This window comes from Tachysurus fulvidraco, chromosome 6 (genome assembly GCF_022655615.1).
Source record: "Tachysurus fulvidraco isolate hzauxx_2018 chromosome 6, HZAU_PFXX_2.0, whole genome shotgun sequence".
NCBI lineage: Eukaryota > Metazoa > Chordata > Actinopteri > Siluriformes > Bagridae > Tachysurus > Tachysurus fulvidraco.
Window position 1 is genome coordinate 17,127,664 of NC_062523.1, and position 24,998 is coordinate 17,152,661.

Genomic DNA, 24,998 nt, shown 5'->3' on the forward strand with positions numbered 1-24,998 from the left:
TAAAATTCGTATTTTAAATAGTACAGGAGCCTCTAGGGTGAGGGAAGAGTGAAGAGGATTATTCTCATTTTAAAATAATAAAGTAAATGACAGTCAACCAGTTGTCAGTTATTTACTGGTAAGTTACAAAGGTGGTTATACTTTTCGATAAAGAGAAAAAGAAGTGTCAAAACATTGTCTGCGCACGTCTGCGCGCACTTGATGCTCTCCAAAGTTCTCCACAGCGCTTTGTACATAAACATGCGGGGTGCTCGAATTTCATTGGCTGTTGCGTAAGATCTGGGCACAGGAGAGCAGAATCTTGAGCAGTTGGCTAAACAACATTTTTGTTATATATTTAGCTTATGGTGACACCGGGGCAGCGGGTCGTTTTGTTGGAAGGGCTGTCGATTTTACGTGATTTTTCCACATTAGTTTGTCCTATTTGTCTTATTGCTGCGATGAAACACTGGAGTAAATAAGTGCACTAACAAAAAAAGAAGAAGAAGAAGAAGGCGGCGCTGCTAAGCTAACAGCTAGCTAATGAAGTGCTTTCTACTTGCTGTTTTCTCAATGCTGCTTGTCTCCAGACGAGGGAAGCTTTGAGAGCACCATGTCCTGCTCTGGCAACTTGATTTGGGATGTAAGGAAACGCTCCCTCGGTTACAGCGATCCTAATGTTTTCCGAGCGAACTATTTAGGTAAGAAGACAGTGTTGTGTTTATTTTCCTATAGACGTCATTTAAAACGCTTCATCGACGTCCGGTGCTGACGGCTGTCACTGTCCCTTCTACAGGGAGTTTGTAGAGAAGAATAGTTTCATTTCATTTCACTTATAGCTTCATTCGTTGTTGTTCTTTTTTTCCTCGCCTGCAAAATTGCCTGAAGGGTTGATGATGTTTTTGTTGTGGAACAGAACAGCTATAGCTCGTGTTACCTCTCAGGTTATAATAATATACGGTGTTAGCAGGAGTCTTGACGATCATGACAATTATTAGCAGTTATTTGGACTGAGATAAATAAGGATTTGTGAACACTTCAACACAACAGTGATCAAATAAATTATTCAGATTTGCTCAGGTGATTTTGAAAAATCTGATGCTGATGTGTTAGTCAAACCTTTCCTAATACATTTAAAACGAGCGTTGCTATAAATATTGCAAAGAAAATAAATAGCTTTTAATTCATCCGTTTTACTTGGTGAATTTCTCCTGGATACCACGTGGTGCACGTGTATACGCATGTCAAAAAATGTCCAATAAAATGACTGATTATTTAGTGATTATTTGCCATAATATTTATTATGAATACATTTTGTCATACACTGATATTTACCGTTATTCTCGTCATATACATAAGCTGAAGCTCGAGCACACCTTATGGAGATGTTTGTGTAATTATTTGACTGTGGTTGGAGCTACAGGTAACCCATGAGTTGGATAATTTGGGTACCCAAGACCTGTGGATTATATATCCGACCTTTCATTTACAGTTCTCTGTAAATGAAATGTGTTTTGTGTCACTTACTCAAAGTCTAGTGGAAGAAAATCTCTAGCAAATTTTTGGTCCTGAGCTCTGGTGAATGTCTGTGTGTAGTTTTGCATGTTCTCCCCATGTTCATGCCGATTACCTCACGGTTCCCTAAATATGGCAGAAGGTGGATTGGAGACTGTAAATTGCCCTTTGTTGTGATTGTGTGCATGGTGCCCTGCAATGAACTGGCATCCAATTCAGAATGTCTTCCCACCTCATACATACCCAGTGTTCCTGGTGTTGGATCTAGCTGCACCTTGACCCTGGCAAGGATAAACTCTAGGACTACTCTTTTTTTTTTTTTAAATCCTGCCATCTACTGCACTGTGCACACAAGACAAGGGCAGGCTCTGGCCGTTGGTAGGCATCACTTTTAATTACTTTTAATTTATTAGGCATATTAAATTAGTATTACTGAGTCTTCATCCTTCCTTATTACGTTGTGGCATATATTATTCAGGTGATCCTCATTGTCCCTGGTGCTTGAAGGAAGGATGAACTAGAGTGCCAATTATGTTTGTAACTGTTGTTCTATGAGCACTGTATGATCCTGTACATTCATAACCAGCCATTCAGGTGGAACTCAGTGAGATGTTTTCGAGGAAAAGTTGTGAGGACATTGTGATGGGTTTCTGCATGTATGCTCAATCAGACATGATGAAATCCATGTCACGTTCACTAGCCGTAGTTATCATCTGGTGTTACATGTTTAAATAACCTTTATAAACATGTCTGATAAAATATAAATATTAATGGGTCTGTTGTTATATGTATGGGGATGGGGTAGTATGCAATATTCATGGTATAATAACTATAAGCAGTGTATCATAGTTGCCCTGTCCCAATCTCATTCAAGTAAACAAATAGAGTCAACCTTGTTTGTAATGTGATTGTAAAAAATTATTTTAACTGATTTATGTTACTTTAGGGTAATTTTGAGGCCTTCTTGGTTTTGGTTTTTAACTTTTCCCGAGTATCCACCACTGCTCAGATTAATCTAATAAGCCAACACACTTTCAAGGACTGTTCATGCATTCACGACATTGTGCCATTATCATAGTCTATATATAATGTATAAAAATAGATCAGCTCATTGTTCACATCACCTAGTTAGATTAACTTCACCTGTATTATTTACACACGTCAAGACTATGAAGAATAGTCAAGACTACAGTTTCTGAAGATGACACAATTTCAAATAAAAAATGTTAGTCACAGTTAATCTGTGTTAACACAGATTAACCTTTCCAAACTACAAAGGCAAATCTCACCTCATAATGGGTTTATAAGCCCATTACCACTATATGATAGTAGGCTTTATTTTAAATCGTGTTTACCAGATACCACTGCTGATCAGTGTAGTGTTGAAATGAAAGAGAGGAAGTAAAACCAACAAGTTTTTTTCTCCACATGTGAGTTCTGTGCCACTAAAAATATGTCCACAATATTCTTGCAAAAAAAATACTCTGCTTTTCTGTACATATGGACTGGAGTGGGTTGGGCTGGGACTGTCAAGGAATGTCCTTATTGGGTAGAACTTTCTTTTTGTTTCTAAACAAAAATCACAACATTTTTATGGTGTTCCACATAGATCCATACTTGGCCCTCTTCTGCTTTCAATGTAGATGCTGCTGCTGGCTGAAATCCTTAACAGATATGGTGATGCACAGCTTTACACATCCATTACCCTAGACAGCTTACTCTATTAGAGTATTACTCTAAACACCCTGACATACTGCTGAAGAAAAAATTAACAGGATGAACAAAAAACGGCCTTTAAAATCAACGAAGACAAATAAAACATTCTTCTTGTGGTACCAAATCCATCAGAAAAGTAGACATTTATGATATTACAGAATCAGCGCTTTTTTCTTTTATGGAACAGAGCACAAGTTAGAACTCGTATCAGCCTGCACAATGCTAAAAAGCAGCCAAATGTTTCTGTTGTCTCACACTGATCATTGTAATTCACTGTGTACTGCACTGCCATACATGAGGCTGCAGCTTGTTTAGGGCATTACAGCACAGGTTTGAACTGACACACTGTAAAACGAGATCGGATTACACTGGTCCTGTCCATGTTACCCCTTGCTCTCTCTTTTTGAATGAATGAATAGGGGGCATAGAAGCCTTTATTATTGGCACATATACATTACAGCACAGTGTAAATTTTTTCTTCGCATATCCTAACTGAGTAGGTTGGAGTCAGAGGGTAGGGGCAGTTATGATACAGCGCCCCAGGAGCAGGGAGGGTGAAGGGCCTTGCTCAAGGGTCCACCAGTGGCAGCTTGGCAGTGCTGGGGCTTGAACCAAGATCAACAACTCAGAGCCTTAACCAATTAAGCCACCACTTCCCGTGGGTTAGGATCGATTTTAAAGTACTTCTGCTGGTTTGCTAAAAGCATCAATGAATTTGAACCATCATCTGTTCTGGTTTCTCTGGAGAAGTCTGCCAAATGCTGTAAATGTATCAACTGGTTCATTAAGATCTGATTTTGCTTGCACTCAAATGGATCCAAAGTCAACAAGAAAAGACATAGCTAAGTAGCCTGTGGTTTTAATGCACCTAAAATAAATTAAAATTGTAAAAAGCATCAGAAGACAGATTTTAATACATCTAACTTTATTAAATAGATGATTTTCTGTTCTATTAAATGTATTCTAATTCCTCTTATTTACATTTACATGTTAGTATACTGCTTCTCACATAATGTGCAAACTTATTTTTATCCTCATTATTGTTTTATTCATATAATCTAACATTTACATTAAATGACATGTATGTTTTGTGAGCTATGTTTATTTGTTGTTTGTTCAATCAGTAAACTAGACATTTGCTATAACATTACAGAGCTTTGCTATAAGGTTAGACCTTGTTCACAACAAGATCTAATAGAAACATTAGCCTAGTCGGTAAGGTAAGGTTTCGTGTGTGTGTGTGTGTGTGTGTGTGTGTGTGTGTGTGTGCGCGCGCGCGAGAGAGGGAGGGAGGGAGGGAGAGAGAAATCAAACAACATTTTTTCACAGCACAGAGCTGCTGTGTGATTTAAAAGGGGCCTCTAGAGAATACAATAATTGCATCAAACGTTACAAAGACAATGTGGGCTCCTGAAAACTGACTTAAAGACAGACCACGTGGGAACAATTTGCAACCCTAATCAAGACATGAATTTACATCTGACCTTGCAAATAGTATATTGCTTAAAATAAATTTCACATTTCAAACAGCTCGTCGAATTATAATTAGCTTTTGCTATCAGCTGTAAGTGTCCGTGGTGAACCATTTATCGATTTCTTTTCTTTCTTTTTTTTTTCTTTTCTGGTGTGAACTGGGTCGGCTTTACTGGAAGTAGATTATGACATTTAATACTATGTACAAATTAGACTGACTAATATAGTTATACAATGCATTTCCTTCTCAGCCACAGCAGGTGAAGTGAATTTATAAACTCCTTTATCTCTACAGGCAGAAGAGAATTTGTCCAACGTCTGAAGCTTGAAGCTATACTTAAAGTGCACGATGGCTGTGTGAGTATCAAAGACATATTAGGTACTAATATGTTACTACTAGTTCTAGTGCTATTATACTATGTTACTAGTACTGTTATGCTTGACTGGATGATGGTCACCAGTCTGATCACAAAACGATTTTGCCAGTGATGTATATTAAAATCTCAGTCTTTCATATGCACTGTGTAGCACCAGTGGAAACTGAAAAGTGTTAAGGTTTTTTTAAAAAAAAGTGTTTGCATTTTATTAGAGATTCTCTTATCAGCAAAATGAAAACGAGTTTCCTGCAGGTTCTGATTGAAGACAATTTTCTCATGTTTAGATGCAATTCTTAATGCATTATGCCATGTTAACTTTTGCTATCTTTGTAAAAATCCAGAGCTGAAATCAAAAGCAAGAGCATGTACAAAAGAGAAGAAGAAATTAAATTGCAGTTGACTGTTTTTTCGAAAGTCTGAGGCAAAATGGGTTTGAATGATGAAGCGTCAGTTGTTTCAACAGTGTGTGGCCTGAGAAATGGAAGGGCCGAGGGTGTCACAGCCTTTGCAGATAAAGTTAATGAAATATTGATCAATTTCTTTTAAAGGCAGAGGAATGGTTGAGGGCGTAGTTGTTTTCACCTGAATTTACTTCCAGGCTGCTTTTGTTTGCTCCCTTACTTCAGTTCAGTCTGTAGATTCAGAGCTTAGCAGTTCTGGCAAATTGAGTTCATTTACTAGAACACCCTGATGTTAGTTGGTAGTTGGTGACAGAAATGGCAAAATATCCTCGCATGTTCTAAATGTGTTTAACATATATCTGTTTCTCTGATTTTAAATAGGTTAACACCATATCCTGGAATGACACCGGAGAATACATCTTATCAGGATCTGATGACACTAATTTGGTCATCACAAACCCCTACAATAGAAAGGTAATTTTAGGCATGTTTGCTTATAGAAAACAATGGGGTAATCTACTTAGCTGTGTAATTTAAGTCAAAATCTAGATCAGTACGAATAATGTACATACTTGTTTACATAAATGTTTACATTAAACAGTGTTTATATTGGTGTCAAGAAGTGGTGTCCTAACTGAATTTCTATTCACTTGCGATCCTGGTTCAAAGTGTAAACCTCATGAGCGTATCAGTGTACACGGAATCACATATCGTGTACTTAGGCTGATTAGTGACACATCTTCCACTCTTTCCATTCTTCATCAGGTCAAAACAACAATTCGGTCAGGTCACCGGGCCAACATTTTTAGTGCAAAATTCATGCCTCACACAAACGACCAACAGATTGTGTCCTGCTCAGGAGATGGCATCATATTCTGCACACACACAGAGAAGAGTCAAGACATCAACAGACAGTGCCAGATGACCTGCCATTATGGAACTGCCTATGAGGTATGTGTGTGAGCGTGTATGTGTGTGAGCGTGTATGTGTGTGAGCGTGTATGTGTGTGAGCGTGTATGTGTGTGAGCGTGTATGTGTGTGAGCGTGCGTGTGTGTGTGTGAGCGTGCGTGTGTGTGTGTGAGCGTGCGTGTGTGTGTGTGTGAGCGTGCGTGTGTGTGTGTGTGAGCGTGCGTGTGTGTGTGTGAGCGTGCGTGTGTGTGTGTGAGCGTGCGTGTGTGTGTGTGAGCGTGCGTGTGTGTGTGTGAGCGTGCGTGTGTGTGTGTGAGCGTGCGTGTGTGTGTGTGAGCGTGCGTGTGTGTGTGTGAGCGTGCGTGTGTGTGTGTGAGCGTGCGTGTGTGTGTGTGAGCGTGCGTGTGTGTGTGTGTGTGAGCGTGCGTGTGTGTGTGTGAGCGTGCGTGCGTGTGTGCGTGTGTGAGCGTGTGTGTGAGCGTGCGTGTGTGAGCGTGCGTGTGTGTGTGTGAGCGTGCGTGTGTGTGTGTGTGAGTGAGTGCGTGTGTGTGTGTGTGAGCGTGCGTGTGTGAGCGTGTGTGTGAGCGTGCGTGTGTGAGCGTGCGTGTGTGTGTGTGAGCGTGCGTGTGTGTGTGTGTGAGCGTGCGTGTGTGTGTGTGTGAGCGTGCGTGTGTGTGTGTGTGAGCGTGCGTGTGTGTGTGTGTGAGCGTGCGTGTGTGTGTGTGTGAGCGTGCGTGTGTGTGTGTGTGAGCGTGCGTGTGTGTGTGAGCGTGCGTGTGTGTGTGTGAGCGTGTGAGCGTGCGTGCGTGTGAGCCTGCGTGCGTGTGTGTGAGCGTCTGTGTGTGAGCGTGCGTGTGTGAGCGTGCGTGTGTGAGCGTGCGTGTGTGAGCGTGCGTGTGTGAGCGTGCGTGTGTGAGCGTGCGTGTGTGAGCGTGAGTGTGTGAGAGTGCGTGTGTGCGCGGGCGAGTGCGAGCGGGCGTGTGTGAGCGTGCGTGTGTGAGCGTGCGTGTGTGAGCGTGCGTGTGTGAGCGTGCGTGTGTGAGCGTGCGTGTGTGAGCGTGCGTGCGTGCGTGCGTGCGAGCGTGCGTGCGTGCGTGAGCGTGCGTGTGTGTGAGCGTGCGTGCGTGCGTGAGCGTGCGTGCGTGCGTGCGTGCGTGCGTGTGTGAGCGTGCGTGTGTGTGTGAGCGTGCGTGCGTGTGTGAGCGTGTGTGAGCGTGTGTGAGCGTGCGTGTGTGTGAGCGTGTGTGTGTGTGAGCGTGCGTGTGTGTGAGAGCGTGCGTGTGTGTGAGAGCGTGCGTGTGTGTGTGTGTGAGCGTGCGTGTGTGTGTGAGCGTGCGTGTGTGTGTGAGCGTGCGTGTGTGTGTGAGCGTGCGTGTGTGTGTGTGTGAGCGTGCGTGCGTGTGTGTGTGAGCGTGCGTGCGTGTGTGTGTGAGCGTGCGTGCGTGTGTGTGTGAGCGTGCGTGCGTGTGTGTGTGAGCGTGCGTGCGTGTGTGTGTGAGCGTGCGTGCGTGTGTGTGTGAGCGTGCGTGCGTGTGTGTGTGAGCGTGCGTGCGTGTGTGTGTGAGCGTGCGTGCGTGTGTGTGAGCGTGCGTGCGTGTGTGTGTGAGCGTGCGTGCGTGTGTGTGTGAGCGTGCGTGCGTGTGTGAGCGTGCGTGCGTGTGTGTGTGTGAGCGTGCGTGCGTGTGTGTGTGCGTGTGTGTGAGCGTGCGTGCGTGCGTGTGTGTGAGCGTGCGTGCGTGCGCGTGTGTGAGCGTGCGTGTGTGCGTGAGCGTGTGAGCGTGCGTGTGTGCGTGAGCGTGTGAGCGTGCGTGTGTGCGTGAGCGTGTGAGCGTGAGTGTGTGCGTGCGTGTGTGCGTGCGTGTGTGCGTGCGTGTGTGTGTGCGTGTGAGCGTGCGTGTGTGCGTGTGAGCGTGCGTGTGTGCGTGTGAGCGTGCGTGCGTGCGTGTGAGCGTGCGTGCGTGCGTGTGAGCGTGCGTGCGTGCGTGTGAGCGTGTGTGTGTGTGTGAGCGTGCGTGTGTGAGCGTGCGTGTGTGAGCGTGCGTGTGTGAGCGTGCGTGTGTGTGAGCGTGCGTGTGTGTGAGCGTGCGTGTGTGTGAGCTTGCGTGTGCGTGTGAGCTTGCGTGTGTGTGTGAGCACGTGTGAGGATGCAGTGTGAAAAAAAAAAAAAAAGGATGCCTCTAGAGGATGCAGTGTGTTTTTGATTAGAAATGACACATGTATCTCCCAGAAGATGATGTACAAGAGGCATCATTGAGGAAAAAATGATTACTCATCTTTTATTTACATTTGAACAAAAAGTGGCATGTCCAAAATTATTCATACCCTTTGAAAACTGTCACATTCTATGGGAAAATCCAAAGTTCTATACCATTCCAAACAGTCCAAGCTGTTTTAAAGCATCCTACGGTAATTACCCTGATTCATTGGGAACAGCTTTTTGTTTTAATCAACTCAACAGGGGAAAAACAGAAGCTCTCTGCTGTTGGTTTGTGTACGGTCATGGCTAAGACAAAGGAGCTTACTGAAGACCTGCAGCTGTGCATTGTGGCAGGAAAGAGCTATAAGACCTTATCTAAATGTTTAAGTTCCAGTGGCTACAGTGCAAAGTATAATTAAAATATTCAAGATGTTCCACACTGAAAAATCTCAGAGGATGTGGTCGGAAGCCAAAGGTGACATCCGTGCTGGCCAGGAGGATATTAAGAGAGGTAAAAAAAACAATCCAAGGATCACCACCAAGGCTACCTGATGAATCTGGGCTCTGCTGGTGGCAACATCTCAAGCCAGACAGTCCAACGGACACTGAACACGGACGCTGGGTTCAACGGACGCAGACTAAGGAGGACACCACTTAATAATACTCCAGATAATGCACACAAAAGCCCGCTTGGCCTTTGCAAATGCTCATCTGGATAAAAAAGACTTCTGTTCTTCTGTTTTATGGTCAGATGGAACAAAAATTAAATTGTTTGTCCACAATGATGTAGCTTTCATTTGGCGTAAAAAAGGAGAAGCCTTTAACCCTAATAAGACCATCCCCACTGTCAAATTTTTTGGTGGAAACCTAATATTTTGGGGGTGTTTTTCAGCTGGTGGACCAGTGAACCTAATCACAGTAAACAGCACCATTTAAAAAGGAGCAATACATCAAAATTCTCAAGAACCGCATAGGCAGTCTGCAGAGAAACTTTGCCTTTTGCACCAGTGGACATTTCAGCATGACAACGACCCAAAGCACACAGCAAAAATGGTGAAGAAATGGTTAGCAAACAAAAACATTAACATTTTTCAGTGGCCCAGCCATAGTCCTGACATAAATGTGATTGAGAATCTGTGGAGGGAGCTACAGATTGGGTGATGGCAAGGAGTCCCTTCAACCTGAAAGATTTGGAGCTCATCGCTAAAGATGAATGAGCAAAAATACCAGTGGAGACATGCCAAAAGCTGGTCAGCAATTATAGCAAGGGTTTGATTGCTGTAATAGCCAATAAAGGACTATTGACTATTGAGAAGGGTATGAATAATTTTGGACACCTGTCCGCCACCTTTTGTTCAAATGTAAATAAAAGATGAATAATAATTTTTTCCATAATGATGCCTCTTGTTCATCTTCTTATCTTCTGGGAGATGCCTGTGTCCTTTCTAATCAAGAAAGAATTTGCTGGTTGAATAAAAGTAACTTTAAGTCAGAATTTGCCAGGGGTAAATTTTTTTATCTTTTTATTTATTTATTTATTTTATTTTATTTATTTTCATTTTTTACCACACTAACACATTTTTCACTGTTTCCTCACTGAACGCTTGATGATTAATAACCCCATAAAAGTCATAGCCTGTATTTGGGGAGTGGGATCAGTTTGGATTTCTTAACTTTGTAGCTATAATTAAGTTGTGATCAAACTCAAATTTGACCTCATTTGATGCTTAGCTTTCAAAGTTAAAGTACAGAGACAAGCTGCTCCAGACCATGATACTGGGCTAAAAATAGGGCACAGAGATGTGTTAGCAGTGAGACTGATATGTCATGATATGCTGACATGTGAGCCTTTGGAAATTATATAGAGACACACTGACAGTCATAAGATTTTAAGCACCTCCAAACTTCAGAAAATATCATGAAGTTCAATGATGTAGAATCAGGAAACCTAAATAAGACATAGTTATATGTAAACTGTTTGTTTGTTCTTTTTTGGTGGAGCATTACTAACTTAGTTGGTTATCAAACTAAATCTGAAAAAGGATGATCTGTATCTTGTAGCACACAATATTTCTACATTTGTCTTAAAGCTGATATTAACATTGCTAGTATCAATGTTTCAACAGATATAGGCTTACAGTAACCTGCTCACCAACAAGTGCGATTGGCTATTTTAGAATCTGAGAGTGAGCAATGAAAGAACGTGTTAAAGATTTTGGTATTTGACAGGACACCTGTTTAAGTTTTGTTTTTAATCAGGATCTTTTTTGTCTTTAATTATTTTCCAATAGTGTGTAAACTATACTGAAAGAAAGAAAGAAAGAAAGAAAGAAAGAAAGAAAGAAAGAAAGAAAGAAAGAAAGAAAGAAAGAAAGAAAGAAAGAAAGAAAGAAAGAAAGAAAGAAATTCCATGTGTCAGAAGACATTAACTAGCTGTGTTTTTCCCAAAGCTGCTAAAATCTGGTCAAATTAAATGACTGTGAAATAGATTTCAGAGTTGTAGGTGCAATTACAGGGAACCCATCTTGATGCACAAAACAAAAGCAAAACAGTCCTAACCTGCACACAGCCACACACCATCTGCATGCTTTCCCCTGGCTAAGTAAGACATGCAGTTCCTGTCACTGCTATTATTTATTCATCCAACATACAACAAAAATAAAATTCAAATATTTAATACTTTCAGGCATTTTGAAGACATTTATATAAAGAATTTTGTAATTAGTCATTATTATTTTAAGACTTGTATCATGTGGTGATAATTCATGTCTTTCTTATATACATTTTTACACATTTTGTAAATCTTTAGATAATGACAGTTCCAAATGACCCGTACACCTTCCTGTCCTGTGGGGAGGATGGCACAGTCAGGTGGTTTGACCTGCGCATGAAGACAAGCTGCACAAAAGAGGACTGTAAAGATGTAAGAAGTTTTGACTTGAAATGTACTAATATTTTACATTCCTTTATTACTAAATATTTATGGGCTTGTGAATGTGGATTTCCTCTATATAAGCTGGAATACTGAAGGTTTCAGAAGAATAATTTCTTGAGCTTTTCTGGCAGCCTGTCTAGCTGCATGTTCCTGCAGTATTTATTCTCATAAATATCTTGCATCAGAACTGATGTGCATGATCATTGCTGCATCCTCTCCCTGGGGCAACCTCAGTACATTAACCTTTATCCTTGTCCCTAATTAAAAGAGGCACACCCAAATTTCTCTTGCCAGGTCTTGTGAGAAGGCACCATTTCTCAGAATGCTATGAGATGAGACATGACTGTTGTAAAGGTTGCAGCGGTACTGGTTAAAATACGTACTTAGTAAAATTATATTCTTTTAAGAAAAACATCCCTTGTTTTGTCTGCTTTGTTTAACCCCAATTTTTTTGAGATGTAGCATTAACCACAAAAGCATCTTGTTCTCTCAAACTCTTATATAGTAGATTATTTATGAGATTGCAGTCAGTTTGGAGTTTAGACTAACCTATGTAGTGTCTTTTACTCCAGTCTTTAATCATGCTGCTTATGTGAACTGGATCTTCTCCAACAAAAAGACCAGACTTTACTTATCTCATATTTTCTACATTTTACTTACTTGTCTTGCCCCTCACTTTATCCAAACTTATTTGTTTCCTTCTTCTTTTATTTCCTTTTGTTTGGCTCTTTGTCATCAGGATATTTTGATTAATTGTCGGAGAGCTGCTACCTCGATAGCCATTTCTCCCCTTGTGCCCTACTACCTTGCTGTGGGATGCTCAGACAGTTCAGTAAGAATCTATGACCGACGAATGCTTGGTACTAGAGCTACAGGTACTGTGAGAGTTGAACTTTTGTTTTAATCCCAATTTCTGTTATATACAACATATAGCAAATTCTGCTGTTTCCTGCTATTTTTTTTTTTTGGTATGTGCCACATTTTAAACATCATAACACAAATGCCAAATTCAAAAGCTCACCCTGCTTAGTTAATTGTGATGACTCAATTTCTTTTAAATAAAGTTATAGGTAGCAAGGTGTTTAAAATAAAGTGTTATTTTAAACTATTTGTATTTACACCTCACTACATACAGGTAACTACATGGGCAGAGGGACGACAGGTATGTGTGTGAGATTTGTTCCTGCCCACTTGTCCAACAAGTCCTGCCGTGTGACATCCTTATGCTACAGTGGCGATGGACAGGAGGTTCTGGTCAGCTACTCCTCCGACTACATTTACCTGTTTGACCCCAGAGATGACCAGGCCAGAGAGCTGAAGGGTCCATCTGAAGAGCGGAGAGAGGAGGTGAGGAACATCAGCAACACAGCTGTCCAGCTACAAAGGATATAGAAATAGCTCACCCCATGGGAACTGCAGATAAAAGATGAGTCCGATGAGATATCTTCCATCAGTCTGTCTTGGGTCATAGGTGTGTTAGATTGAACACCCCTGAGCAGATCTGTGTACTTTTTATTTTTAGTAGGTAAAGATATATTGATTGAACTATTGAACAATTCTGACCTTCAGATCATGAGGCTCGGCCCTTTAGACCTGGTGGTGTGTGTGGGATTAAAGTTCGGGGAGGTGTTGAAATGTGCTGGGTCACTGATACAGGGGCTCTCAGGCTGTCTGTGTCTAGCAGTGACTGGATTCCCCCATGCTCACATTCCTTTCCAAACAGAGCTGCAGATGCAGGCTATGTTCCACTGCAGGGACAGAAATAGACGCTGTGCACAATGAGAGCCAGAGTCATAGAGGAGAAACCCTCAGGTCTCTCGTCAAATTAAATTCATGTGAATAGCAGGCGACTTTTTAATGTATTTTTTGTATTGTTTAGCCTACATTTTTAGCTTTCAGATGTTTTAGCTGTTTTAGGCTGCAATTTGCATCCCCAAATATGTTTGTGTAAAAATACAAAAAAAAATAAAATTAAATATTGTGTTTAACATTTTGTGTTCTGTAATAATACAAAATATTAGTTAAACTGAACGTAAATTTCAATGGCCTAATTTAACACTCCTCATTTCAAGAAGGTAGCATATGACCTGTGGCAGAGTTAGAAATATGTTTGAGGCTGTTATTAAGGGTAAATTCAAGTTATTATAGACTATTACAGGTTAACTTCAGAAAGCCCTATAATGATGTATGTCTATACAGTAAATGTATATGAAATACATGTATTGTTTGTGTTCTGTTAATGTATAAATTTTGCCTACTACCTTTTACATGTGAAGTCTAAGATCTGGATTAATAGCTGACATCCAGTACTGGTTTTCTTCTAGAAAAATTGTTCAATTTGTTCTTCCAGGTGTAGCAGAAATAAGCTTATTTAGTATAACCCTGAGAATCTGCCTTGCACATTCTTTGCTTTTGAGTCCTAAGACTTCAGGGTCATGACTGAAACATAGTATGTGTTTGTGCATGACACTTGGTAAAGACCCAGAGGAAATACCATTTGTACACACATCTAGGATTCCAAATTAAACATCTCTTAAATCTGTGACTAACATTCAGAACCTTATTCTGTTTCATCACCTATATGGATTTTATTTTATTTAACTATTAAGTATAATTTGTAGCCTGTACAGAATTCAGGAATAGCGATTGACCTTTCTTGTGTGCATTCTTATAGTTAAAGCAGCCCCCGGTCAAACGACTTCGCCTCAGAGGAGACTGGTCAGACACCGGACCTCGTGCACGGCCTGAGAGTGAAAGAGAAAGAGATGGTAAATGACTGCCGTTCCCTTCACCAGTACACACACTGACCATACTGAAGTTCCTAAACAATATACAAATAATTTAGTTCTGAGTACACCACACTTTATAGCTATATCAGTAGTGTCTCAATTAGCTTTTGAGTAGTGTTGGAATTGGAATATTTACAATTGAATTTGTGCTCTTTATAGCAGCATGAACTATTGAGATGTTACTTTTTTTTAAACCATCTTTCTAGTTTTTTGTTCAGAATATGAATAAGGTTCAGTCTACTTGGATGGAGCTCATTAGTTTCTCTGTGAGAGCTAGGAGGTGGAGCTGTCTTCCTATAAAAAGCTCTGAGGTCTTGATGTTTAAGGGTCATTAATTTTTTTTTCCAACTCAGGAGAGCAGAGCCCCAATGTGTCTCTGATGCAGAGGATGTCAGACATGTTATCACGTTGGTTTGAGGAGGCCAGTGAGGCTCAGAGCAGCAGAACTCGTCCACAAACTCGGCCCAGAGGTATAACATGTATCATTACTGTTAGTTTTGGTCCTGAAATAACTCCTTCTTAAAAAAGGCTTGTTCAAAACATGCATTATTTTTCTTTCTTTTTTAAACCAGGTCAAAACATGTATTTTGTTTTTTAACTTGTACCTATATGTTTAAAATTAATGTGGGATAAATAATTTCTCCTCTCTCTCTCTCTCTCTCTCTCTCTCAATCTCTCTCTCTAATAATTAAAAGCTAAAAGTTGCTTTTTCCCTACAGGTGTGGCAGCTCGGATGCTGGGGACGGCTGCAGCTTCAGTGAGCCCCTCTCAGGAGTCTGGGGGGGCTGAAGGTCCCATGGAGGTGGAGTCTGCTACTTCTGACCATTCCTCACCACCTGCTCCAACCCCAGCCTCAACCTCAACCTCAACCCCAGCCCCAGCGCCAGCTCCAGCTCCAGCCCCAACAACAGCCACAGCCCCTCCTTCAGCACAGCCCCTCTCCAAATCCATCTCCACTTCCTCTTCAGGCTCGTCTTCAACTGTGACGGTCCTACCTCCCTCCACCTCTTCCTCTATGGACAACACTGCCTCGTCCTCTTCCATGCTGTCCTCTCCAGACTCAGAAGAGCAGAAGAGCCAGGCCGAGGCGATGACCACCAGGTCAGCCACACCTACCCCTTCCACAGAGCCTGTTCTGTCTGGTAAGAATGCCATGACTGACAATTCATCACTGCTGCATGTCAGTATTGATGACGTGGTCTCTACACTAAGGACCAATACTAGGTGTCTGTTGTAGGCAAACAGTTGATGATAAGCCTCACATACCTTTTGAAGATCAATGTTCAAATTTATACAGCCTCATTGATTGTAAAATAGTTACAGTGTTGACAGTGTGTCCACTGCTGGAACCCAGATTCTTTGGTTAAATTAAATAAAAATAGTTAATGATGGGTAAAAAGACTGATTGCTATACAGAAAAGACCTAAATAAGTATGGGAAAGACTGTTGTGGTGTTGTGTTGAATTTTCTCCATGATGAAGCAAATTAACCACAATTTTAATAATAAGTCCATTAGAAATCCCCCAGAAAGCCAATAATAATATTTTCTGTCATAGAATTGTATCAGTCTCTTTATATTTACAGAGTTGAAATATTGTTAGAATTTTGCCCATCATTGTACCCCATTAACTCATCCTAGTAGCTCGTAGGTTATAGGCTATAGCAGTGTATGCAAGAGCATCTAGCTAGCTTTGGAAACTCCCAAATATCCACCCCAAAGCTGTTGTAGTCTTACAAAATACCTTTCTTCCTCTAACACCTGATCATAGGAAGCGGGTTCTTTTGTTCTAAAATGAGGAAATTATGGCTTATATGCATATTTAGTCTACTTTACCCGTGATGCAAGCAAAGTGCATGAATAGTTAGTTCACCAGTACAGTTTGTATGATATCATTAAGGCCGGTGCTTCTGTCTCTTTTCTTTTGCATTTTACTAGTCTCTTGTGCCTCTTATCTATAGTTTGCCCTTTCTCTGCCCTTTCTCTGCACTACCTTTTTTCTTCCCTCCACATTTCCTGATCTTTTTATCTTTGCTTTTCTGCCAGAATATGGTCCCCGCAGGCTCCCGGTAAGTTTAGTGTGTAGGCGTTTGCAGAGGCTGCTGCTTCTGGCTGACCCCCCTGGGCAAGGCCAGCGTTCTGCCTCTCGAACCTCAGACAATCGAGCCCAGGGTCCTGATGCACAGACACACCCACCAGCAGGTTACCCTCCATGTTCACTAGCTGATAATGAACCCTGCCCTGCTACAGCCCTTTTCCATCTAACGTTTCCCAGCTCTGCTAGCTTTTTGTTTTCTAATGGCTCTGGTTTGCTGCCTAACTATAGAATTTTGGAGCACTGTTTCTACTCCATGAAACTTTATACATATTCAATCACACTATTAGAGATAACTCAGTCATGGATATGATAATATCTTCACTTATCGATTATTTTCAAGATCCTTTAAACTTGTGTTGGTGTGTTTTGGTACTCATTTTGCAGGTTTGTTTGAAAATCTTAGCTGTGATGCCGCTGCTGGTTTTTTTTTTTTTTTTTTTGCATGACGTGAATATTTCACTGCCTATTATGTGCAGCTCTTTGTGGTAGGCCAAGATGGGTGTATTATATTTTTTCAGCTGTTCTTCAGTGCACTCTCATTATTTACTAGCTCCTGAGTCAAGCCTCAGATATCATCCATGCCTTTCATAAAAATTTGGCTACAGTCTACTGCTTGAGTGCAGTATAAAATAATTGCGAATGGCCCTGAGCATTTGAAAGAAGTCTCTGAGTTGCACAAAGCACAGTTACACTAAGCCTAAAACATAACCTAACACCACTCAGCTCCTGGAAATATGTGGATTCAGTAACTTGAAATCAAATTGCGTACTAAGAATACAATTTGTTTTATATTGCTGCCCTAGGGCTTCAGTAAAGATTTTGTGGTGGAGGTGCAGTCATTATTCAGGAGTTATGTGAATAAATCCAGAGAGCAGAAGCAGATTGATTGGAATGTGTTTAAACAAGTTACTAAGTATTGTAAAGTCATCGATATGGCCCCCTGTTCAGTAGTGGTACTGCTGCGGTTATTGGGGAAGCTGAAAAATTGCAATTAGAGTTGAGACGGAAGATGATTTATTTATTTATTTTTTAAAAAAAAGAGGGAATCTGCGAATCTCGTTTAGGTTGTGAGGTTCATGTAAAATTTACCTGCTGTGGAATGTGGAATTTATATTAAATATTGGAACTGCAAAGAAAACTACACCTTGAGAAAAATATGGCTATTAAAATGTCAGTAAAGACAGTAAAGACATAAAATGTTAGTCTTTAACACTAAGCTGTGAGACGAAGCTGTCTTGTATAAGCTATAATTGTTCTGACTTTACTAAAGACTTCTCTGTAGACATTAACTGATGACCTGCTATCAGGCATCGTAGCATAAGCTGCAGGTGGAATTAGTTATTAAAAGTTTACCTTTGACTTAGTAGCTGTTTTTATGCAGTAAATTTCTTTCTTAAAATTTGGATACTGCTTGTGCTACAGTATGATGGCTAAGTGTGATAGACCTGTAGTATCGACTCCAGTTTCATCGTTTTTTTTTTTTTTTTTGCTCATTTTTGTTTTTCTCTTTTGTTTCATTTTTTATTTTCTTATTTAGAACATCTTGTTTGTGTTCCAGATTCTCCTTCGTCTGCAGTAAACAAACAGCTTGGATCCATGACTCTGGATGAGCAGCCTGGTGCGTCACCTCACCTCTTCCGCCATTCTTCCTTACCTTAATTTAACTTCATTCATCTGCCTTTTTTTCTCTCCCTGTGCGCTTTTTGTCACATTCAGGCATCAGTGTCATCAGTCAATGGGAAGGTCCTCACAATCAATCCATTTTAGTGGATTGATTAGTTATGGCATTAGTTATATCCCAAATTATGGACTATAAAGTGTGCACTATGTACTATAGCATCTAGCATACAAATTTTTAAACTGTAGTATTGTAGAGCACTGACATTTTTTTACAAACTGAAAGTATCAGTCTGAAAGTATCAGTCGTTTCCCATTCAACAGCAAATAACGTGAAAAGCACATAATGTGAGACTGCTTGCTTTAGCAGAATAAGTTGAATTTTTAAAACATTGAAAAACAAATTGTGCGCTAATTTAAAAGACATTTTGTAGGATGTCATGTCCAACATGTCGTTGGCTACCTTGAAATTTGTTTCTTGTCCAGCTCCATTGCCTGCTAGCCTCGCCCCTGTTCCACAATATAACACAAACACAAAGCTGTGAGTGTTGAGTACATAACGTGTCAAACATCCCACACTTCATTCTCTCGGTTGAATAAAAGTGCATCATCTGGGTACTTTCTTTTTGGAATTTTCAGTGTAAACACATTAGGTATAGATTGGTTAGTTCAAGCAGACTTCTTTTTTTTTTTCTTTTTATACAAGAAAATATTTGGGGAAGCTTATGCTTACTTAAGACATGATGTATTTCTTCACAGCTGATTTACTGTTACGTTTACATCACATGCTGATGAGCTTGGGCTGATTGTGCCAAATGATGATTGTTCCTCTGACTCTCATTCCTAGCATTATGGTTTATCTGATTAAGGGCTTTACCGGTAAAAAATGCTAACAGTAATTAAACTGTTCTTATTGTTCTTCTTCATTAACTGAAATCTTTACATTTTGCACTGCGCTTATGGCTTGAAGCTGTTATGTTGTATTGAAATGCATGATCATTCTAGTGGTTTCACTTTGCCCTTTTTTTACATCTTGCATCACGTCACTATGTAGTGTGAAGTATGCATTAAATTTGTTGACCCAATGCCAGTAAAGTCCTTATTGTAACTCTTAACCTCTCTACCAATTATCACACACCGCTCTGTTCTCCCTTCCAAATTGTCATCAGAGTGATGCTTGTGTGAGTTTTAGAATCAAATAACCGCTACAGTTATCTGTTATGTACAAATCAGCAAATACTTCTCTCAGCTTATTTAATCTCACTGTTGTTTACAGCTGCAGTTCCGAAAGGATTTCACCTATCCTCAGACCATATTTCTGTTTCTTTTTTGGTCTTGCTTTCTCTTTTTTCAGGAAGCACTGAAGCATCAGGGAATGTTTGCTGTGATATGAGCGCAAGTATCAGCCAAGCTTGTGCTGAAGATGGCACTGGAACCTGCTCCTCGACTCCTGCTGCTGAAGAGAGCAGTAAAATCTCCTCTCCTCCTGCTGCTTCAGATGACAGCGGAGCCTGCTCTTCAGCTCCAACTGCTGAAGATGGATCTGGCAGTGGCAGTGGAACTGGAGGAGTGGTATCTGGCACTGGGCGAGTGGCTACAGCAGTAGGCACACCTGAGCCTGTCCTGAGCCTGCATTACAGCACAGAGGGCACCACCACCAGCACCATCAAATTAGACTTCACAGATGAATGGTGAACAAACAGACCAGCACCAGACACATTACAATGAGTTTACCAAATAGTTTTGGTCTGAAAAAAGGAAATGCATGCCATTGGAAAAATTTGTTCATAAAGAATGAATTTATTTATATTTAAAAGAAACAAAATTGGGGTATTCTGCTGCAATCAACAGAAAAATCAACAGTGTAATAGGTTGAAAACAACCTAAACAGAGAATGTTTTGCCATGTCTCAGCTTTAGAACTTTCTTCAGAACTGATTTGTTTAAGGCTTTGTATGACATGTAAGTTATAACCGTTATTTCAAGAAGAATATGGTATAAAATTTATATAACACCAGGAAGAATGTATGGGTAAATGTTAGGATGAAATGGATCTGGCTTAGAGGATACAGAAGCAGTTGTAGAAACGAATAGGAAAACAGTGGCTGGTAAAGGATATTTGATCTCATTCTGAAAGGGAGAGTAACATTTTTAAAATGCTTAGTTATTTCTTCCATTGTTGTTGTCTTTGTCTCCTTCATTTTGTTTTAAAGTGCAAACTTCAAACATGTAAAGCCTTCACTCAAGCCTTAAACATTCGTTGATTACTTTGTTAGGCCACAGTATTTCTAACGGAGCCTGTCACAAGTGTCAAAAATATTATTTTGCATCAATGTGCAGGAGTAATCTAGCGTCTGGCTCCAGAAGTGGTGGTGGTGGTGGTCAAAAGCCTGCTCAAGCGAAGGAGAATCTGGAGCCTACAGTCGGAAGCCAAGAACATGGTGAGCCATTATTTCAGCAACAACAGTTATATACTAATATAATCTATGTTTTAGACCAGCGTCTGTGCTTTTGCTCCTCCTGTACTGGCACGATCACCATCTTTGTCATTGCTCCTCCTCTGCAGCATTAATAGTGCCAGAGGAGGGCGAGAGCTCAGCGAGTGGTGTTGAGAGGGCCTCAGGAAGCTCTCAGGGAAGCACGCTGCTGCAAGACGCAGGCATTTCAGAGAATCCACCAACAGCAGAAGGATGCAAGAGGACTGAACCGAGTGGGGAGCGTACTCCGGGTTTAACTCAACCCTCACGCAGTAACCAGGACTCGGATGACAGTGATGATGACCCGATTCTCATCCCCTCAGCCAGGTACAGAGGAGCTCAGGGACAAAGGTATGGGCTTTTAGTACTCAGAACTTGGGTGAAGTACAATTTTTTTAAAAAGCTGTTGCTGTGAATAAAGTTGTAATAAAGCCCAGCCTACCCTGCCATACATGCAACATCTACAATATGTGTAAAAAAAAAAAAATCATGTATTGCTCAGGTTTTACATTTAGCTATATTGCTAAATAAGAATATGCATATGTTTGTTTGTTTGTTTTTGTTTTGTTTTTTAAAAAAAGTCTGAAGTTGTTTTTCTCATTAGGTTTAATTTCAGAGGCTCTGCAATAGGTGATAGGATGATCAGGTATTGTGATGAGCTCATTTCTAAAATCTAACTAAAAGAAGTTGAAAGTGTTACTTTTTTAAGCATATATTAACCTTGAAAATGTGTTGATGCTGGAGTGGAATTGCAAATGTTTTTTACAGAGACTTAATGTAACCTTGTTTAACTGAGTGCAAAATGTGTGGGTAGGTTTAAATGGTACTTCAGTCAGTGACTAACCCGCAAATGAGTGCTGTGCATGTGCTTGGAAATGAGTCTCGTGTATTTGTCTAATCACTGCATTTGGTAGATTGAGCAACAATAATTCTACAGCACGGGCATAAAGAGCATTTATTTATTCACCGTTGTATTGATTTTGTCACTATAATTTGAAAATTCATCACAACTGCTGTAAAAGTGATGGCTAATTTTGTCCTGATAACTGTTTCAATGCACTCAGAATGCTGCAAGCCCTCATAGCATCAATGATGTATTTATTTTATTCTCTGCCCAGACGCTCAGCAGCAGCCCGTATCCAGGAGCTCTTGCGCAGGAGAAAGGAAAGGCGTGAGATGGAGGAGAGCGAGACCCAGAACATCAGACGCCCTGCAGTCAAAATGATGTACAAGGGCCATCGCAACTCCAGGACCATGGTCTGATACTGCACAATGCTACACAAGACAAGATGATAACTGTTCACAGATATAGATATAAGTGATTATTGTAGATATTATTGTGTACAGCTATCTTAAGGTACCTTTCATTTCTTTATGTTTGTGAGTGCAGATAAAGGAGTCTTGTTTCTGGGGAAATAACTTTGTCATGAGTGGCTCGGACTGCGGCCATATTTTTATATGGGACAGACATACAGGAGAGCACCTGATGCTCCTGGAAGCTGATAATCATGTAGTTAACTGTCTGCAGCCTCACCCTTATGATCCTAGTAAGTATCACAATGCTCTACTATAAAACTTCAGTAAAAAAAAAATCAAGATATCAAGATATTGTCTTTGTCTCTTGTCAGTTCTTGCCTCATCTGGAATTGACTATGACGTCAAAATCTGGTCCCCACTTGAGCAGTCACCTTCATTTAACAGAGACCTTGCTGAAGAGGTACAGTGAAGTTCCTTTGATGATTGTTTTCTAGAAAAGAACAGCAAGCAAAATAGGAAATACAATGTTACATGTTGATATAGGAATTAAATCCAATGTGTGGTGGTAGGATGCCAACCCTAAAGTGGAATCTTTTTCTCTAACAGAATATCCTTAAGTGTTTTATTGCTCTCATACCACAATGATATGACAGTTACAAGATTGTATGAATGAATGACAACTTATAAACCATACTTATTAACCACTTTGTTTAAACTTTTTTAAGGAGTTGCATTTAATGTTGTTCCATCACCAGCCTCTATTTTTCTTGCTTTAGAAGGAAAAAATAGCATGTGATGGAAACAAATGTGATTTTTTTTATAATTTTTTTTTTGTTAACCTCATACCTTGTACAGATTGCTGCCTCCACCTTGAATGTGAAGCTTTTGTGTGTTCTCCTCATGCCTTAGGGTTTTTTTTTTCAAAGCGCTCTGCTTTCCTCCCCCAGTCTAAACACGTGTTGTAGGCTGATGTAGTTTGTGATACATTTGCACCCTATCTAGGGTCTTCCTAACGACCCTGGATAAAAGGTGGATTATGTAGATCGCCCCATAAATGTCCACATGAAAAATAATATATTTTATACTGTATGTAATATAAACCTTTAATTGCAATTCTAGAAAATAAATAAACATTAGGCAAATCAGAATTAGGAATTTGGTAGTATTAAAAAAATATATCATATAATCTAAAATTAAGAACATGCTCATGACTATCTACTCGTACTCTAAAGTATATGCAAGCCTAAAGGTTCTATTTATAGGTGCACTAGGGGGCAGCAAATCTTAACACGCCTCTGTAGGGTCATGATTATCAGTCATTGTAGGAATGTGAGAGACTTACCTGGCTCTGTGCCTAAGACATAAGCTAATGGAAGCTTACCATAGCCTTTCTGGCAGCTGTTAGTGTATTCCAGGTGCCACTACATGTACACCAATAAGAAAGATTGGTATTTACTGTTATCTCTACTAACATTGTAATTAGTTAACTACTCACTATTACAAGGATCCTGATATGTGGGGTGATTCTGTTCTAGGTGATCGCTCGTAATGAACTGATGCTGGAAGAGACGAGAAACACCATTACAGTCCCTGCCTCCTTCATGCTGAGAATGCTGGCCTCCCTCAATCACCTCCGAACAGGTCAACTTCACATTCCACACTATTTTACTACTGCTGTCTCGAGTCTTGTCTTTGTCTCAGGTTCCTGCTTTGGGGACTAAAGGCTTATTTGTACTTCAGCGTTAGCATGTGATTGTGTGTTTACATCTTTACATCATGATGCAGAGAGGAGAATCATGGGAAAACATGGCAATCATCTTCAGTAGACAGGCTTGTCAGTTAGGTAGATGTGAATAGTTTGATGAGATGATGTGACATTTCTGCTGCAGTTGTAATTAAATTCAGACCAATAATGTTTAAAGTACAGCGTATTTACATATGAATTTTAAAATTTTCACAGCCCAACGTTTCCTCTAATACTGTACATCTCATTTTCCTTCCTCACATCATCTTCTACAGATGAGAACATGAAAATGCTTTTTGAAAGTCTGGCACCTTTAAACTTACAAATTGTGTAAAACACTAAACACATTTAGTTCGATAATTTCTCAGACTGGTGTCTTTTAATAAAAACCTCTCCTGTGTGATAAAACTCTCGCACTAAACAGGAAATATAAATACTTGAGTCTTCCCCTTCATGTTTACTTCAGCCATGGCAATGAGATCACATTATAATGCATAATGGATTCATTTACAGAAGCTACATTAAAGTAAAATTTAAATAAATAAGCATTGTAGGTCATTATAATGGCAGCATGCTACTTTGTCTTTCTTCTAAGAGACTCCTAATAAACATGTGTAGATGTGACACTGCAACAAAGCTAAAACTGTCAATTAGTGATGCTTACAAATGTGGATTTTAAACATTAGTTAAAGTGCTTTTATACCAAAGCTGCTCATACTGCTGAATATACGTTGATTTAATTAACTTAACAAATACTTTCAATTAGAATTCACTTGGGTTATAGTTCAAACAAAGTTATGCTCATGTAATCTTTTAGGCTATGTATTATTTATACAGTGAAACATAGAACTTTACTGTTCTTTGACAGCATCTTCTAGAGGACACTTGCAAGTAATGCAAGTGGAATTTCAGCAGGGAAATACACATGGATATATAAAATGTGACCAGTTCACATTTATCAATTATACACTTATCAGTGTATAAGCAATCGAGAAACGTGATGTTTATTTTTGTTTTTGTCTCTCCCTTTACATCTCAGATCGATCCGAAGGTTCTGGACAAGAGAACGAAGATGAGCAGTAGCTGTGCTGAGGTTAATGCCACAAAACAATCAGCGTTGTTGCTTTAAAGCAGTTGAATATTTGACATTTGTACAGGATGTGTAGAAAATTCCCTTGTTAGATCCATTTGTAGTATTCATTTTTTTAAAAAGATGACTATTCTACTGATTACTTTACATGGGAGTAAATTGTATCTGTGAGGGAAGATGAATAAATTGCAGTATATAAAAGTATAGAAATATAATATATAAAATGTGATGGAGTTAGATGATGGGTGCTTGAGAATATTTAAATGCAATATTTCTGTGTGCAAATGGTCTAGCTTTGAGCAGTGTTGTGTGAATTTTTTTTTTAGTTTTGTAGACCTGGAGTTGTGCATGTCATACATAAAAATCATGCTTTAATTTTCTGTTCCTTAAAAAAACAGTTGCTACAAAATCAACTGTCAATTTTC

The 24,998-nt window shown here is 40.0% G+C and overlaps 1 protein-coding gene across 4 annotated transcripts; it reads left to right on the forward strand.

Annotated features, from left to right (window-relative positions):
• The first annotated feature begins 257 nt into the window (after positions 1-257).
• Positions 258-24,998, forward strand: dcaf6 (ddb1 and cul4 associated factor 6). Of its 4 annotated transcripts, none has more exons than XM_047814553.1 (21): positions 258-680; positions 4,979-5,040; positions 5,843-5,935; positions 6,227-6,412; positions 11,379-11,492; positions 12,244-12,379; positions 12,640-12,851; positions 14,179-14,272; positions 14,647-14,763; positions 15,013-15,435; positions 16,338-16,493; positions 17,948-18,007; positions 19,361-19,697; positions 20,346-20,446; positions 20,572-20,833; positions 21,087-21,128; positions 21,601-21,739; positions 21,873-22,029; positions 22,111-22,199; positions 23,275-23,380; positions 24,523-24,998. In XM_047814553.1, the coding sequence occupies exons 1-21, from the start codon at positions 593-595 to the stop codon at positions 24,564-24,566; spliced, it is 3,018 nt and encodes a 1,005-aa protein (XP_047670509.1). In that variant the 5' UTR covers positions 258-592; the 3' UTR covers positions 24,567-24,998. The 4 variants fall into 4 exon arrangements, with proteins under 4 accessions (XP_047670509.1, XP_047670511.1, XP_027019978.1 ...); XM_047814555.1 differs by having other exon boundaries at positions 20,572-20,809; XM_027164177.2 differs by lacking the exon at positions 16,338-16,493.